Source organism: Thamnophis sirtalis, unplaced genomic scaffold (genome assembly GCF_051295495.1).
Source record: "Thamnophis sirtalis isolate CommonGarterSnake01/CBP01778 unplaced genomic scaffold, rThaSir2_p1.2 scaffold_4, whole genome shotgun sequence".
NCBI lineage: Eukaryota > Metazoa > Chordata > Lepidosauria > Squamata > Natricidae > Thamnophis > Thamnophis sirtalis.
The window spans coordinates 43,870,227-43,884,394 of NW_028261384.1; the positions used below are offsets into that span (position 1 = coordinate 43,870,227).

The 14,168-nt window shown below is 41.9% G+C and overlaps 1 protein-coding gene across 1 annotated transcript in view; it reads right to left on the reverse strand.

Moving 5' to 3' along the window:
• The window catches only part of RFTN1 (raftlin, lipid raft linker 1), a 111,369-nt gene that overhangs the window by 77,106 nt on the left and 20,095 nt on the right, over window positions 1-14,168 (reverse strand). Inside the window, exon 2 of the mRNA XM_087712824.1 lies at window positions 10,426-10,578. Coding sequence (XP_087568950.1) covers window positions 10,426-10,570 — 145 coding nt within the window. The 5' untranslated portion in view covers window positions 10,571-10,578. The remainder of the gene's footprint in view (window positions 1-10,425; window positions 10,579-14,168) is intronic.

A 14,168-nucleotide genomic window follows, 5' to 3' on the forward strand; every position in this document is an offset into this window, starting at 1 on the left:
AAAATTATTTGGGAACAAGGGAAGATAATTCATTTTGCATGAGCATATTGATATGAATGCATCCTATGTTTTGAGGAGCTTGGCATAGTCTACTTGCTGAAGCAGAACAAATTCTAAGTAACATTGTACAATGTATTCAGTCTGAAACGAATATAAGAATCAATGAAACCACACCCTATGGAATAAAATCTGTATTGTTTATCCAGCCAAAGCAATTACAATTTGTCTTGGTTGGTTCATTAGTGACATTCACTAAAGTTTATTTCCCCCCCTCTATGAGAATAATGTACATTCCTTTATCCTCAGTTGGTTTACATTAACTCTTAGTCAAAATACAAGATTTCCCAATCTTCTCTCAGTAGGGAAGCTGTCACCACTTGGGGAAAAAAGATTTTAACCATCTGTCTATCAAGCAGCAGTTGTGTGGGTGTTTGAGCAATTTCTCATTATTACAAGATGGTCTATCAAAATGCACATGTTGGACCTTGGCCATAAGCTCCAAACTGCAAACTTAACTAGTTGGTTATTTAAAAAAATATCCCAATTTGTATACTGTACTTCTCAAATAATACAAAAACATGTGCAAGTGTCTGTGTGTTTGCATGTTTTCTTATGAACTGCTACCTCAAGTTCAGGAAGCAGCATCGCCATCTTCAATTCAATGAAACTTTGAACATGTAACCTATTGTATGTAAATTGCTAGCGATATATCTACCACAGCAGCTTTATTCTTAACCAAATATTATCATTATTATTGTTGTTGTTATTGTTATTATTAACAACAATAATAAAATTTATATATTGTCTAACTCCTAAGGATTTTTTTACAAATAAAAATGCTTAAAAAAAGAAAAATATTATAGACAAAAATGAAGAATGAAGATGGCAAGGGTACAACAAACTGGACAAGAACAAAAATAAATCCACATATTCCCATATGTGTTTTTTACGCTTACCAAAAGCCAGGTCTTCAAAACCCTTTGAAATGCCAGCAGGGTGGAGGCTATCCAGATCATGGGGATAAGAAATAAAGTATAAGAAATAAAAGACATGGAAGCACCTCGTATAATATTGGATTGGATTACCTTGTCCAGCACTAGTAGGTTGACATGTATAACCATGGTTTGTTAACTAAGCCACTAAGTTTGTACATCTACCTATATGCAAAATAAGCGCTTACCACAGGTAACTACACTTTTACATTCATCTTTGCATACACAGATACTGAAAAAGCTTTCCTTACAATTTGCTGATTAGCTCTTTGGAAGAACCAAGGAAACTATTCTGCTTAATTGAAAATAAAATATCATTGGCTTGATACTTTGTTTCTTAGACTAATTGTAGACATAAAAAACAGTACAAACAGAATCCTGGAATACTTTCAAAAGCTGTGTAATAGAGAAAACAGGAATGGGCAGTATTAATTTCTGATAGTGAATATAGGAAAAAGATCCACTCTTCCATGCCCCGATTTACTAAATGAAGCATGCACTGAAAATCCCTAATATAAGTCATGCTCTCTTGCCCACTATGAAATTCATTTAAATCATTCTATAATCCAAATTAACTGTTACAAAAGAATTTGTATTAGATCATTTGAGTATATGTGTGTGCATGTGTATAGACAAATAATTTATACAGAGAGAGAGAGAGGGGGGGGGAGGGAGGGAGGGAGGGAGAGAGAGAGAGAGAGAGAGAGAGAGAGAGAGAGAATATTTGCTTTTTTATAATAATTCCCTATAGATTTTTCTTCCTTTTTACTATTCATAATGGATCATTTAAGCCAAGCTTCTCCAATCTGTGTGTGCTACAGATGTTTACATTACTTCAATTCCAAGAACTGTCAGCAATTGCTATGCTGGAAAAGTTGGATTTTTTGCATCTAAAAAATGCCAGCTATCAGAATGGCCAAATGCCAAAAATAATGGTTCAGTCATAACGTATTATTTCTATAAGAGCTACTTGCAGCCTCCTTTTTGTAATTTGTAATAGATAACGGTCATATCTTCAATCAGCAGCAGTTGGCAAGGGAGAGATGTAGAAATGACCTTGTGTGGATCTTCCTTCCTACTGAATTAAGAGATATCTACCCATCCCTGAGTTGGCACAAAATTAGGCCAGCATGAAATTTGCTATCAGTTTCGCTAATTTCTATATTTCATATTTCTAGCCCTGATGATTTCCTGATTATATACTTGAGGGATGTGTTAAGCAAAGTAGATGATTGTTTCCTCCAGCTTAATTTCCCTTCCTCTAGATGTCACTAGACATCACAGGTACATTCATTCCACAACAGGGCAAGAAATGTCTAACACCTTCAAGCTGATGGGCATTTCACTGTATAAATGAAAATGGAAAGTAATTCTTCAGTTCAGAGGTCAATTTAATTATCATTCATTCCATTTTGCACAATTATATGATAGCTCTACAGTACATTAAAACCACTGTTAACTTTCCATTTGGCAATTAAGGCTGCACTCATTCACTCTTTGGACTTAAGGTGAGAGGAATGAGGGTTCAACTCCTGGCCTTGTCTCCAGTGCAACCAAGAACAGGGTGGATTTGATTTAAATCAAGTCAATTTAAATCCCGATTTAAATCACTTGTAAAAAGTCTTGATTTAAACTTTAAACAGCAACTGTCATCTCTGTCCCGCAGCTGCTCCTCCTCTGACCCACTGTTGACTCACTGACAGTCCCATTCAGGGACATGGCAGGCAGCAGGTGAATGGATGCCCATTGACAGGCATTGCTATGATGAATCTGAAATGACAGGTGTTTTTAATATTATATTTATAAGCTGCTTAGAAAGTTTCACTTTCATTTTTACTGCTTGCTCAAATTCCACAATTATGAGCCTAGTGGCACAAATGCATTTCTCTTCAATCATACAGTTTGTAGTGTACATAGATTTGGAAAACAATGGGATAAAGGAATATTCCTGAACTTTGTTTTATGATTTATCTTATGGTTACTGTGATATTATGTGAATAAGAAGATATTGGATAGCCATCTGTCTGAAATGGTATAGGATTTCCTGCGTAGGCAGGGGGTTGGACTAGAAGACCTCCAAGGTCCCTTCCAACTGTGCTATTGTGTTGTATTGTATTATCTCAGCTTGCAGAGCTTGGATTCATTGAATGAGTTTATCAAAAGTGTAAATATTGCAGAATATACAGTCTCATGCTACATAACTAAGCTCCATTTCATGCTGAATAAACAAAATTATTAGTGTATCTTAAATAGAAAACTTATTTTATTAAAATAAATTTGATTTAAAAAAATCAGATTCAAATTTTAAAAATCCAATCTTTTTTTAAAAAAAAATAAAAAACATGAATTTTTATCCACCCTGGCCAAGAATGAGATGATAACCTTCTAATTCAAAGTCAGCTTCTTTCCCTTGCTCCTCTCCCTGCCCACATTTTCCTTCCTATCTTCTCCTCCTCCTCCAACTTTGTTTACTTGCTTGCTTTTTCTCTGCCTATTTTGTCATTCTCTCCACTCCCCATTTTGTCTTTGCTTTGCATGCAATGACCACATGAAGTTAACCTGAAAAGCTTGATACAGCAGCATCCATAACAAATCATGATAACACCTTAATAACTTTATTTATAGCCACATCATCATGCAAATACTACTCTTGTGTATCCTGAAATTAGATGCAAGAATGTAAATGACCATTGGCGTACTTGAACTGCTCCTTATTGAGGCCAGTTTTTAAATGACGGCATGATCTTGCCAAGGACGTGGTGACGATGATGATGCGACATACTTCTGATGGTCTCGAACCCTGAACTAGTGAAGACCCCAGGGCGGGGTTGGACTCTCCTACGTTGTCCTTGGTTTCCACCAGAACTGGATCCAAGGATTCCTCAAATAGCTTTCCCCCCTTAAAGGGGGCGGCAGCCAGCTTCCATTTTGACTTCATGTCCCCCTGCTAATGGCGAAGCCAAAGACAACGATGTGACGTCACATTAGACAGCAGGGCTCTCGATGCAAACTTGGCTGCATTGAGAGTAGCATCTGCCGAGTACTCGGCAGCAGCTATAGTTTTATTAACGTCCTGGCGCAACATCTCCATGATAGCCTGGACTGTAACTGGCATAGCCAGAGGATGGATGCCCTAGTTAAAGAATAATGTGGAAGTGGAAGCCTTAATGGCCCAAGCCACCGCTGGTGAGTCTTGTGTCAGGCCTTTTCTGCCTTCTTATCCTCCACAACAAGGTCCACGGGGAGAACAAAGTTGGAAGTTAAAGATGCCACAGGAGCATCTACCAGAGGAAGCTTCAAGAGCTCCTCCAGACTGGAGCCAACTGAATAGAGTTTCTTGTCCACACCACTTGGGTTGGCGAGGGCCCCAGGCTCTGCCTATTGGTGCTGGATGACATCCACAAATCACTTTGGAGAAGGGACAATCTCCTGTGGTGGAGCGGGCTCATTGAAGGGACTCTCACTTGGTTCCTGAGATCCAGTGGTTTCCTGAGCCCCATGTGTGGCATTGACTATGTGAGTGGAAGCCTTAGCCTTATGTAGAATAGCCTTAAAAAGTATGGGCTTGAAAAGACCTGTGAAGGCGGGCTTTTCAGGAACGAGACCTTCATCGTCCGATAGGTCCTGATTACCCTTCTCCTCCTCATCCCAGATGGATTTCTTGCTGGCTACAGAAGAATCAGGGGATGGGGGTCTTAGGGAGCGATTCCTCTTATCAGAAGCCTGCGCTAAGAGCTGGGAATGGGATGATCTGACAGAACAATGTTCCTTTTGCTGGAGACTCTCAGTGATGTCCTGGAAAATGACCTGTGCGATAACATCACGCATTTCCATGGATAGGGACGGCCCCTGATCCTCCACTAGATGGAGCTCCATCGCAGTGGCCGCACATGAGACCTCCAGAATGGAATGTCTGGAGAGGATTTCGGATTCTCCTTCCACCACTGAGAGAACAAGCAATATGGCCCAAATCCTCAATTAGAAAGGCCCCTGGTGACCCAGGAAACCCCATGGAAACGTCAGGAGATAGGTCATTCGCCCCTCCTTGAGAGGCGGCGTGGTCTCACTGAAAAAAGGGGGAACCTGCAACAGGGGGACTGGCCTGCTGGCTTGGCACCCTGGTCTGCCTCTGGGCCTTTTCAAACTGTTTCGCTAAGGCCCTCTGGTGTCTCTCAGCCTCCCTGTCCAAACTCTTAGAACCCTTCTTGCTATAAGCTTTCTTCCCATTTGTGGCCTTACTGGCACCTGCACCCTTCTGAGTAGGGCACAGCCTGCTAAGCTTGCTGGAGGAAGGGCCCGCTTGCTCAACATTACCAGCCAAATCTCAATCTGCCATCTTGGGATGGCCAGAAGGAGGATGGTATCTCAGCAGCTCTGAGGAATAAGGAGGCTTGATGGTAGCTGTTCTAGTAGATAATACAGGCCAGAGATAGCTGGGTGCAAGTCCTTGAGGCTCTGCTGTGGCCAGGTTGGATAAATTCGCTATGAAGAGCAAGCCACAAAATGGCGTGAACCATAAGGTTCTGCAGCGCTAGGCAGATCGGCGCACAAAATAAAGCAAACTATGACCTCAGGCAGCCAAACACTCTGAAACCGCCCTGCAGTGGTCTCCTTGGGAGAGACCTTGCCAGCAACCCGGACAGAGGTCTGTGGAACCCCCGGTGGTGATCTGCCTAGTAGACAGGCAGCGGCAAGCAAACAGCCAAAAGTGCATGAAAAAGGGGAGGCTTAAAATGGCTACTGCATGCGTCTGGGAAAGTGCAGGAACTGTCACCGACTGTTGGAGCCTCTGGGAGGTCTCGCTGGCAGTGAAATTACAGTCCTCCAACAATTGGGGGAAGGAATGACTCTTGTGACCACCATGTCCACCAGCGGCTGCTGGACAAACACCCCGGTGAGGCTTGCCTCAACCGCATGCGGTGCAGAGACAACCCGATAGCTTGCTCCGTGTGCTGAGAAGAAATGTTGAAAAAAACTAACACAAAAATTCTATAGAGAAAAAATTCAACAAAAATGAAATTAAATCCCTACTCTAATCTATGGTTGGAGAGTCCAAGTCTATGTCCAAACACTGTGGAGCTTCCTAAATTGTGTCCTTTTAGGGCCAGACTGAGTTTAAAAACTGGCCTCAATAAGGAGCAGGAGGCATGGCCAAAGAAAATTGAACTCAGTCCTTGGGCAGATAGACTAAAATTAACCCATGCTTGGACTCTCTAAGCAGCACACAGGAGAATTGCAGTTTCTGCATGATGTTACAGTCATCCATGTGCCATTTCCACTACCACCACCATGGATGCTCACACCTGCCTCAGTTAACTTTCTGTCACACTAATTGCTTTGCTTTTACTGTGGAGCCCAATTTTGTTTTGTCAAAGGAAGTGCAGTGCTGACAAACTAAGAGCACCAAAAACAAAGCAAGCAGGAAACAACCAAAGCCACAAGGGACACAGTGAAAGACAACAGTGGATCGGTGGCAGATGAGGCTGCTTGTGCACCAGAGCAGAGGAAGCATGCCCATATCAACCTTAAGCAACCAATAAGCACCTGCATAACACATATGCTACAGGTCACTTGACAGCACAGGATACTTATTTTATCTCTTATTTCTTCTGCTTGTACTCTGAAATAATGTTATTATAGTACTTCTAACACTGGGAAATAAGCTACTCAAATAATTTGGCAAAACAACAATTGAGAAAATGAATAAAATTCTGTTGTACTAGGATTATTTCACTTGAAATAGAACAAAAAAAGAATTCATGCCCTAAGTAAGGATGCTTGAGTATATTTAGTTACAGACCATTTCTTTTTGAATAGTCAGTGTCAAGATTATTTATAGGAAAAATTGCAATCAGCTATCAATGTTGAGGGATATGACTTATCATATTAATAAAGCCATATTTAATAAAGCCATACTTTTAAAATTGTATAACTCTTGCAGTTCTACAATACCATTGCTAATTTAGCAATTATATTTCATGTAGGATTATGGACTTTGAGGTTTCTTTATGGTAAGAGGAAACAACACCATGTCACCTATTAAAACCTTTGGGTAGGGAATACTTTATATGATAAACATGGGGCAATATTCTTGCTCTGTAAAACCTCTTAGAGAGGGATGTAAAGTATTGTCAAGCAGTATAAAAGTTTAAGTACTATTGCTATGTTGCTAATACAGGGAGTCCTTGAGTTACAATCACAATTGAGCTCAAAATTTCTGTTGTTAAGTGAGACATTTTTAAGTGAGTTTATGATCTTTCTTGTCGCAGTTGTTAAGTGAACCACTGCAATTGTTAGGCTAGTAACACAGTTGTAAAGTGAAAATCTGGCTTCCCCACTGACTTTGCTTGTCAGAAGGCTGCAAAAAGTGATCACATGTCCCTGGGCCATAGCAACAGTCTTAAGTATGAACCAGTTGCAAAGCAGCTGAATTTTGATCACATGATCATGGGAACAATGCAAAGGTTGTAACTCTGAAAAATGGCCATAAGTCACTTTTTTCAGGGCTCTTGTAACTTTGAATGGTCACTAAGTGAACTGTTGTAAGTTGAGTGCTACCTGTACAGTAAAGATATTATGGGAATATAACATAAGAAGCTCTATCCAACATTACTCAATAAGCCAAAAGCAATTCAGTCTTGCCAGGGTTCAGTTGAAGCCTGTTGTCCTCCATTCAGGTCACCACAGGCTCGTATTTCACTTGAATTGATTGAAAAAAATTACTGAAGGTTAAAAGATTATATGGTCTTTAATTTCCTCCCCAGCTACATGAATATAATCTACATTTTACCCCATTTTGAACCACTTTTATTCCATGACAACATGGAATAGAGCATGTGAATTACATTATCTTCCTTTACATTTGTTTTATTTTATATGTAGCTCATATACTTGAAGTTTGCCAATATTAGAAGACAGAAAATTTGCAAAAGATTTAAGCAGGAAATGGATCAAATTTAAAATGCCTAAAAATAGATATTGTTACAAGCTACGTGATATAATTTCTTTATGACACAAAATTGACATTATTATTTTGTACAATGGTTACTAGCCTCAAGTTCAAATTTAAACAGGAAGCAGATTCTCTTTTTATAGACTCTACATTTCCTTTTCCTACAAAACAAAAATAGTAACAAACCTTTAATGCTACAACTAAATGAAGAGAATTTTATTTTCCAAAAATAATGCCAGTTAAGTCATAAATCTGAGCATTTTTACATAACTATGCTCCCGTTTCATATAAGCTATTTTTAACACAGCAATTGTTTTTAAAAAGAAACAATACTGAATGGGTCAGGAAACAGTGTCATATCTTTTAATTATAATTTAAATTTAAAAACACAATTTAGTTTTAGATTCTTATATTCAATAAAAATAAGAATTACCAATTTCTAAGGAAAAACCAAAATGTATGTATGTAACAAGATATGAATATATAATATATTTTCATAATTCACATTTCACTCATTCAAGTTCTTAAAAAATGCAATATAACAATCAGTTTGTATAAACTATGGAAAACTTTCTTATGTATTCTATGTGAAAGTTACAAGCTATAACCAAAGCAATTTGACAAAAGTAAAAATTAACAAAAAAAGCTTCTTCCAACATGTTAAAAACAAGAAAAAAGTCAAGGAAACAATTGGTCCATTGCTGGGAGAAAGTGGCAAGGGAACAAGCAACAGGGAGAAAGCAGAACTACTTAACTGGGTTTTTGCATCTGTTTTTACACAAAAGAAAAAAAAACCAATCCAACCTATCAAAATAGCACCACAAAAAACAGATTAGGAACTCAAGTTAAAATAGGGAATAAAATGGTAAGTGAACACCTGTCTACCCTAGATGAGTTCAAATCACCAGGACTGAAGGTTCTGAAGGAACTAGCAGACGAGATCTCAGAACCACTGAACTATATCTTTCAAAGTTCCCCACTGGGGAACTGCCAGAGGACTGGAAAAGGGCAGATATAGTTCCCATCTTCAAAAAAGGGGAAAAATATATCCAGGAAACTACAGACCTATCAGCCTGACCTCAATACCAGGGAAGATTCTGGAAAAGATAATCAAGCAACAAATCAGCAAACACCTAGAAACAAAAAATGTAATAAACAAAAGCCAACATGGGTTTGTCAAAAACAGATAATGCCAGACTAATGCCAGGATTCTTTGACAAAGTGACAAGTTAGTGAACCAGAGGAATACACCAGAGTCAACACAGTTCTACACCATATAAACAGAATCAAGATCATGTGAAATGTTAAATCCGTTTTATAATGCCTTGGTAAGGCCACACTTGGAATACTGCATTCAGTTTTGGTCGTCATGATGTAATAAGATGTTGAAAAGAGTGCAGAAAAGAGCAACTAAGATGATTAGGGGACTGGAAGCTAAAACATATGAAGAATGGTTGCAGGAACTGGGCCTGTCTAGCTTAATGAAAACAAGACTAGGGGAGACATGATAGCAGTGTTCCAATATCTTAGGGGCTGCCACAAAGAAGAGAGAGTCAAGCTATTCTCTAAAGCACCTGAGGGAGGGACAAGAAGCAATGGGTGAAAACTAATCAAGGCGAGAAGCAACCTAGAACTAAGGAGAAATTTCCTGACAGTTAGAACAATTAATCAGTGGAACAACTTGCCTCCAGAAGTTGTGAATGCTCCAACACTGGACGTTTTTAAGATGATGTTGGATAACCATTTGTCTGAAGTGGTGTAGGCTTTCCTGCCTAAGTAGGGAGTTGGACTAGAAGAACTCCAAGGTCCCTTCCAACTCTGTTATTCTGTTCTATTCTAATTTTATAGATACAACAAATTCATATACGCAAAATATAAATTGATTGAAAATGCTAATTTCACTTCAAACCCTTTGCATTGCCTCACAGAAATATAACTCTTTTCTTTAGGCTAGATCACAGAACTATTGAATGTATATATGAAAAGTGCTAAAAGACAATTGTTTATGTAAAGGTTATCTAAGTTTACCTGACAAGTATATTATAACATCTTTTAAATAATAAATAGCACTTCATTTTTTACCCCATTTCTTTCATGGGCACAATGAAAATCACATCTCTCCTCCTCCTTCATCAAATCATCATGTTGGAAACAACTTTGGAAACAACTTAGCCAAGTTCAAGAATCCATTATGAGCAATACCTAGAATTTCTGCATAATGATGTCTTTATTATGTGGATCCCAAAATCCAAACAACTACCACACAGAGCCCACATAATCCCAGTTCTGCACATCAATGACACCACTGCTTTGTTTACTATAATGTTTATCCGTCCAAAACAATAATTAAAGAAAGCAGCTTCAATCCACAAAAACTTTGCTTGTCCCAATATATAGAACTGATACAATGCTTTTAAAGCTGAGCTTTTATCATTTTGATATACATGTGTATTGTATGTTGAAAAGAGAGGAAAGACTTACCATTACTTAAAGTTGTAAAATCTAGGTAGTGGTATTCATAGAAAGTATCAGTTTTCGTTTCAACCTGGGCCCTCTTCAAAGTGGAATAGATGTTTCCAGGCCGTTTGTCATCATGTTTTTCCATTTTATTTAGTTTGCAACCCATTGTAAAAGCTGATGACAAGAGAAGGAGAAGAAAAACATGTATGAGTAACCTAAATTACCTCATTAACACAACGTTTATTTTTTTAAGAATCATTAAACTTTTCATAGATTTTTCAGCAGTTTAATTTAAATATTTAAATTACATTCAATTCAGTGGTGCAATTCAGCCAGTTCTATCCAATTCAGGCAGACCTGTAGTGGGGGCAATGGGAGTCTCCGTCCTCCTGTCTGGACATCATCATGTCCTGTTCTTGATGCTCAGCGCATGCACGGAAGGTCCTGCATATGCGCGCGGGTGGCACATGTGAGCCAAGCGAGCGCGAGCTCACGTTTGCAAACCAGTAGCAAAGGTAAGTTGATTTAACCCGATTCAATCCTATACGTCAACTACATATTTGATTATGAATTTATCTTTAAGCAATACATTCCTCAAGCAGTAAGGAGAAGATTGGGAAGTGCATTAACTGAATAGTTTCACTGTACATATCCTGCCATTTTCTACCTCCTAAGAGTATCGTTGTCCCAGAGTATCTTTCCTACTGAAAGGGATTCCTCATGCAATTTAAAATCCTGGTTTTATAAGCTTTTTAGACACGCAAGGAGCCTCCAATCTCTCATAAGGAGAAAGCTCCCCACTGCAGAAGTATACCTACCTAATAAATGGCAAATAATATAACTAATGAAGGGATACAACACAAAGGTATTGCCAGCAATATTTGACTTTGCATGATCACAATATGGGAAGCCTAAGTTTTCCGGAGTGAGTTGCAGGATGGTTCAATGCTGGTATTATCACGTCCAATTGGCCTCGAGACTGGATTGAAGCTTGAAGCCATGCCTCTGTACTCCTCCTTCTGACTCCAGTTTCAATCCAATCTGGCCTGAGACAAGATGTATAGATTTGAGCTCCTACAAAAAAATTTTCTTGCCTGGACCCTCCTGGCCTCACCCTGCCTTTCCCTTCCTTGAGCCCTACTTCCAATCCTTGTGCGAGTATTCCTGGCAGTAGCTATAGATTCCAACCATTTGGATCGCATTGAGGACTCTGAAGGCTTGTTCACCATTCTGGGAGTCATTTTGTTCCACGGCCATGTGGCGGCTGTTTCCTCGCAATTGCGGCGATGTTGTGGTTCCCGGGCTTGGTTTTTCAGCTCTATAGCTTTCTGACGTTTCCTGCAGCATCGGATCGTCGAGAGGGAATGTGACGAATAATAAGAGGTTTTTCAGCGCTCCAGTGCGCCACAGCGGCGGCAAGCTGCAGGAAGCGTCTGAAGTCTCAGCTTGCCTCCCTGGAGCCCCTAAATGCGCCGATCATGGCGTTCGCATTGGGGTGGCTCGCAGGAGGCTGGTGAAGCCTGCAGTCATTGCTGCAAATGAAGGTGAGAGTGGATTGTTTTGGGAGAAGGCGAGAGTAGGACCTGAGTACATCAGCGCACCATGTGGCCAAGATGGTGGGCGGAGAGGCCTCAGTCCCAGATCCTCCTGCCTTTACAGGTATATTCCCTCCAAATTTACTCCGTTCCCTCCTGTGCAGGACACGTGCTACAGCACAGCTGGGCAGGGGGGGAGGGAAGGAAGGGGCCCAAGCAAAGAAGCCTGAGGAGCCAGTTTTTTCTGAACCACAGACTGCTAAGGAGGAGATCCCTGCTCCCCAATTGTTCTTGGAGGTAGTGAAGAAGCAGTGGGAGAACCCAGGGGTTTTTCCTACTCCTGTCAGTAATGACAGGAGGTTCTATAACATTGAGTCAGATTTCTCCCAGACTCTGCAGATGCCCACCATGGATCCCCCAGTGGTGGCCATAGTGTCCCCTACTTCTCTAGTGGCCAGAGATGTGGCTGATAATTTGAAGGGCGATAATAAGAAGGGGGAGATGACTCTCAGATGAACCTTCCAGTCAGCAGCTTGGGCCATCAAGGAGGCGGCCCCGGCATCGTTCTTCAACTGCACCGCTATTCTTTGGATGGAGCAGATCCAGGAGCGTATTCCGCCGGAGGACGTTCACTTGCACCAGGATCTGAACAAGTTGGTAGCGGTGTCTCAGTTTTCGGTGGACGCGACCTTGTATGCCATGAAGTTCGCTTCCAGGGCCTTGGCTTCATCCATCATATCTCACCCTCTTCTCTGGCTCTGCGGCTGGCAGGCAGACAACAAATCAAAGTGGCAGTTGGTGTCAGCTCTGTATATGGGTGATTCCTGGTTTGGAGTTTCACTCAACCCCATCCTGGTCGAGGATGAGAACAAAAGGAAAGTCCTGCCCACCTCAGCAAAAAAGGTGGACCAGAAGACCACACCCTATTACCGCAAGCCATCGTATCACCTGCAGGAGCATGACACTCATCAGAGTAGGTACCCCTCCACCAGGTCGGATAGGCAACCGGAGCGGCCTTATTCCAGGAATAGGCCACCCTATCAGCCCCAGGGGAAATGCCCCTTTTGAAGGGGGGTGGTCACCCTTACTGCTGGGGCAAGTAGGTCATCTTCCCCACCCCACCCCACCCATCACTGGTCGGCTAGCTCTGTTCCCAGATGCTTGGGTGGGTATTTCATCGGATGCCTGGGTCCTGAGGACGGTCCCACAGGGTCTCTGTCTGGAATTCATTTCCATCCCTCCAAATCAATTTCGCATATTCCCCACCCCCCGGCAAAAAGTATCGACAAGCGCAAGCTGATGTGTTAAGCTATCCAACACCTGCTTGACACTGCAGCAATTGAGCTGGTTTCCCCGGACCAGGTGGGCCAGGGGTTTCTTGTGCCGAAATCTTTGGGGCGGGTGGGATGGAGAGCCATTCAGGACTTAAAGCTACCGTGTTTCCCCGAAAATACAACCTGTCTTGAAACTAAAGCCTTGCCACATTTTTTGCGTGGGCGAGAAAGCCCACCCCCGAAACTAAACCTCCTGGACAGCCCCCCCTCCGGCCAGGCAGAGCACCGCTCACTGACATATAGGTATCCTGAAGGCGCCAAGCCGCAGGAGCCGGGGGGTGAGAAAGGCGCTTACATTGCTTGCTGCCTTCGGGATACCACTAGATTGGGGAGTGGCATTCTGCCTGGCCGGAGGGGGGAGTTACTGGGCAGCTGCTCCCTTGTGAACTGGCTCCCGAAGAGCCTGGAACCACCTCAAGGGTGAAGCAGCCATGAGGTGACCAAGCTCACGAGCAACCGCCCGGCAAATTCACTCTCCAGCCGGGCAGAGTGCCATTCACTGACCTAGGGGGTATCCCTAAGGTGCCAGACCACGTGGCACTCTGCCCGCTCCCTAACTCCCGCGGCTTGGCACATTAGAGATACCCCATAGGTCAGTGCATGGAGCTCTGCCCAGCTGGAGAAGGGGGTTGCGCGATCGTTTGTTCTGCCCCCAGCTGGCATGCCTCCTAGCTTCTACATATACGGGCCCAGCTCTCTCTGCAGCAGCCGCGGCCACGCTCCAAACATAACGTCTTCTCCAGTTCCAAACTCAGCTGCCGAGTCTTCTAGTAGCGGCCACTCTATGAGTCCTCTCTATGGTTGTGCGCTGGCTGCTGGAAGATTCTCTGTCCGGAAGACTCTCTTACAGTCTTCCAGCAGCCAGCCCACAACTACAGAGCAGACTCCTAGAGCG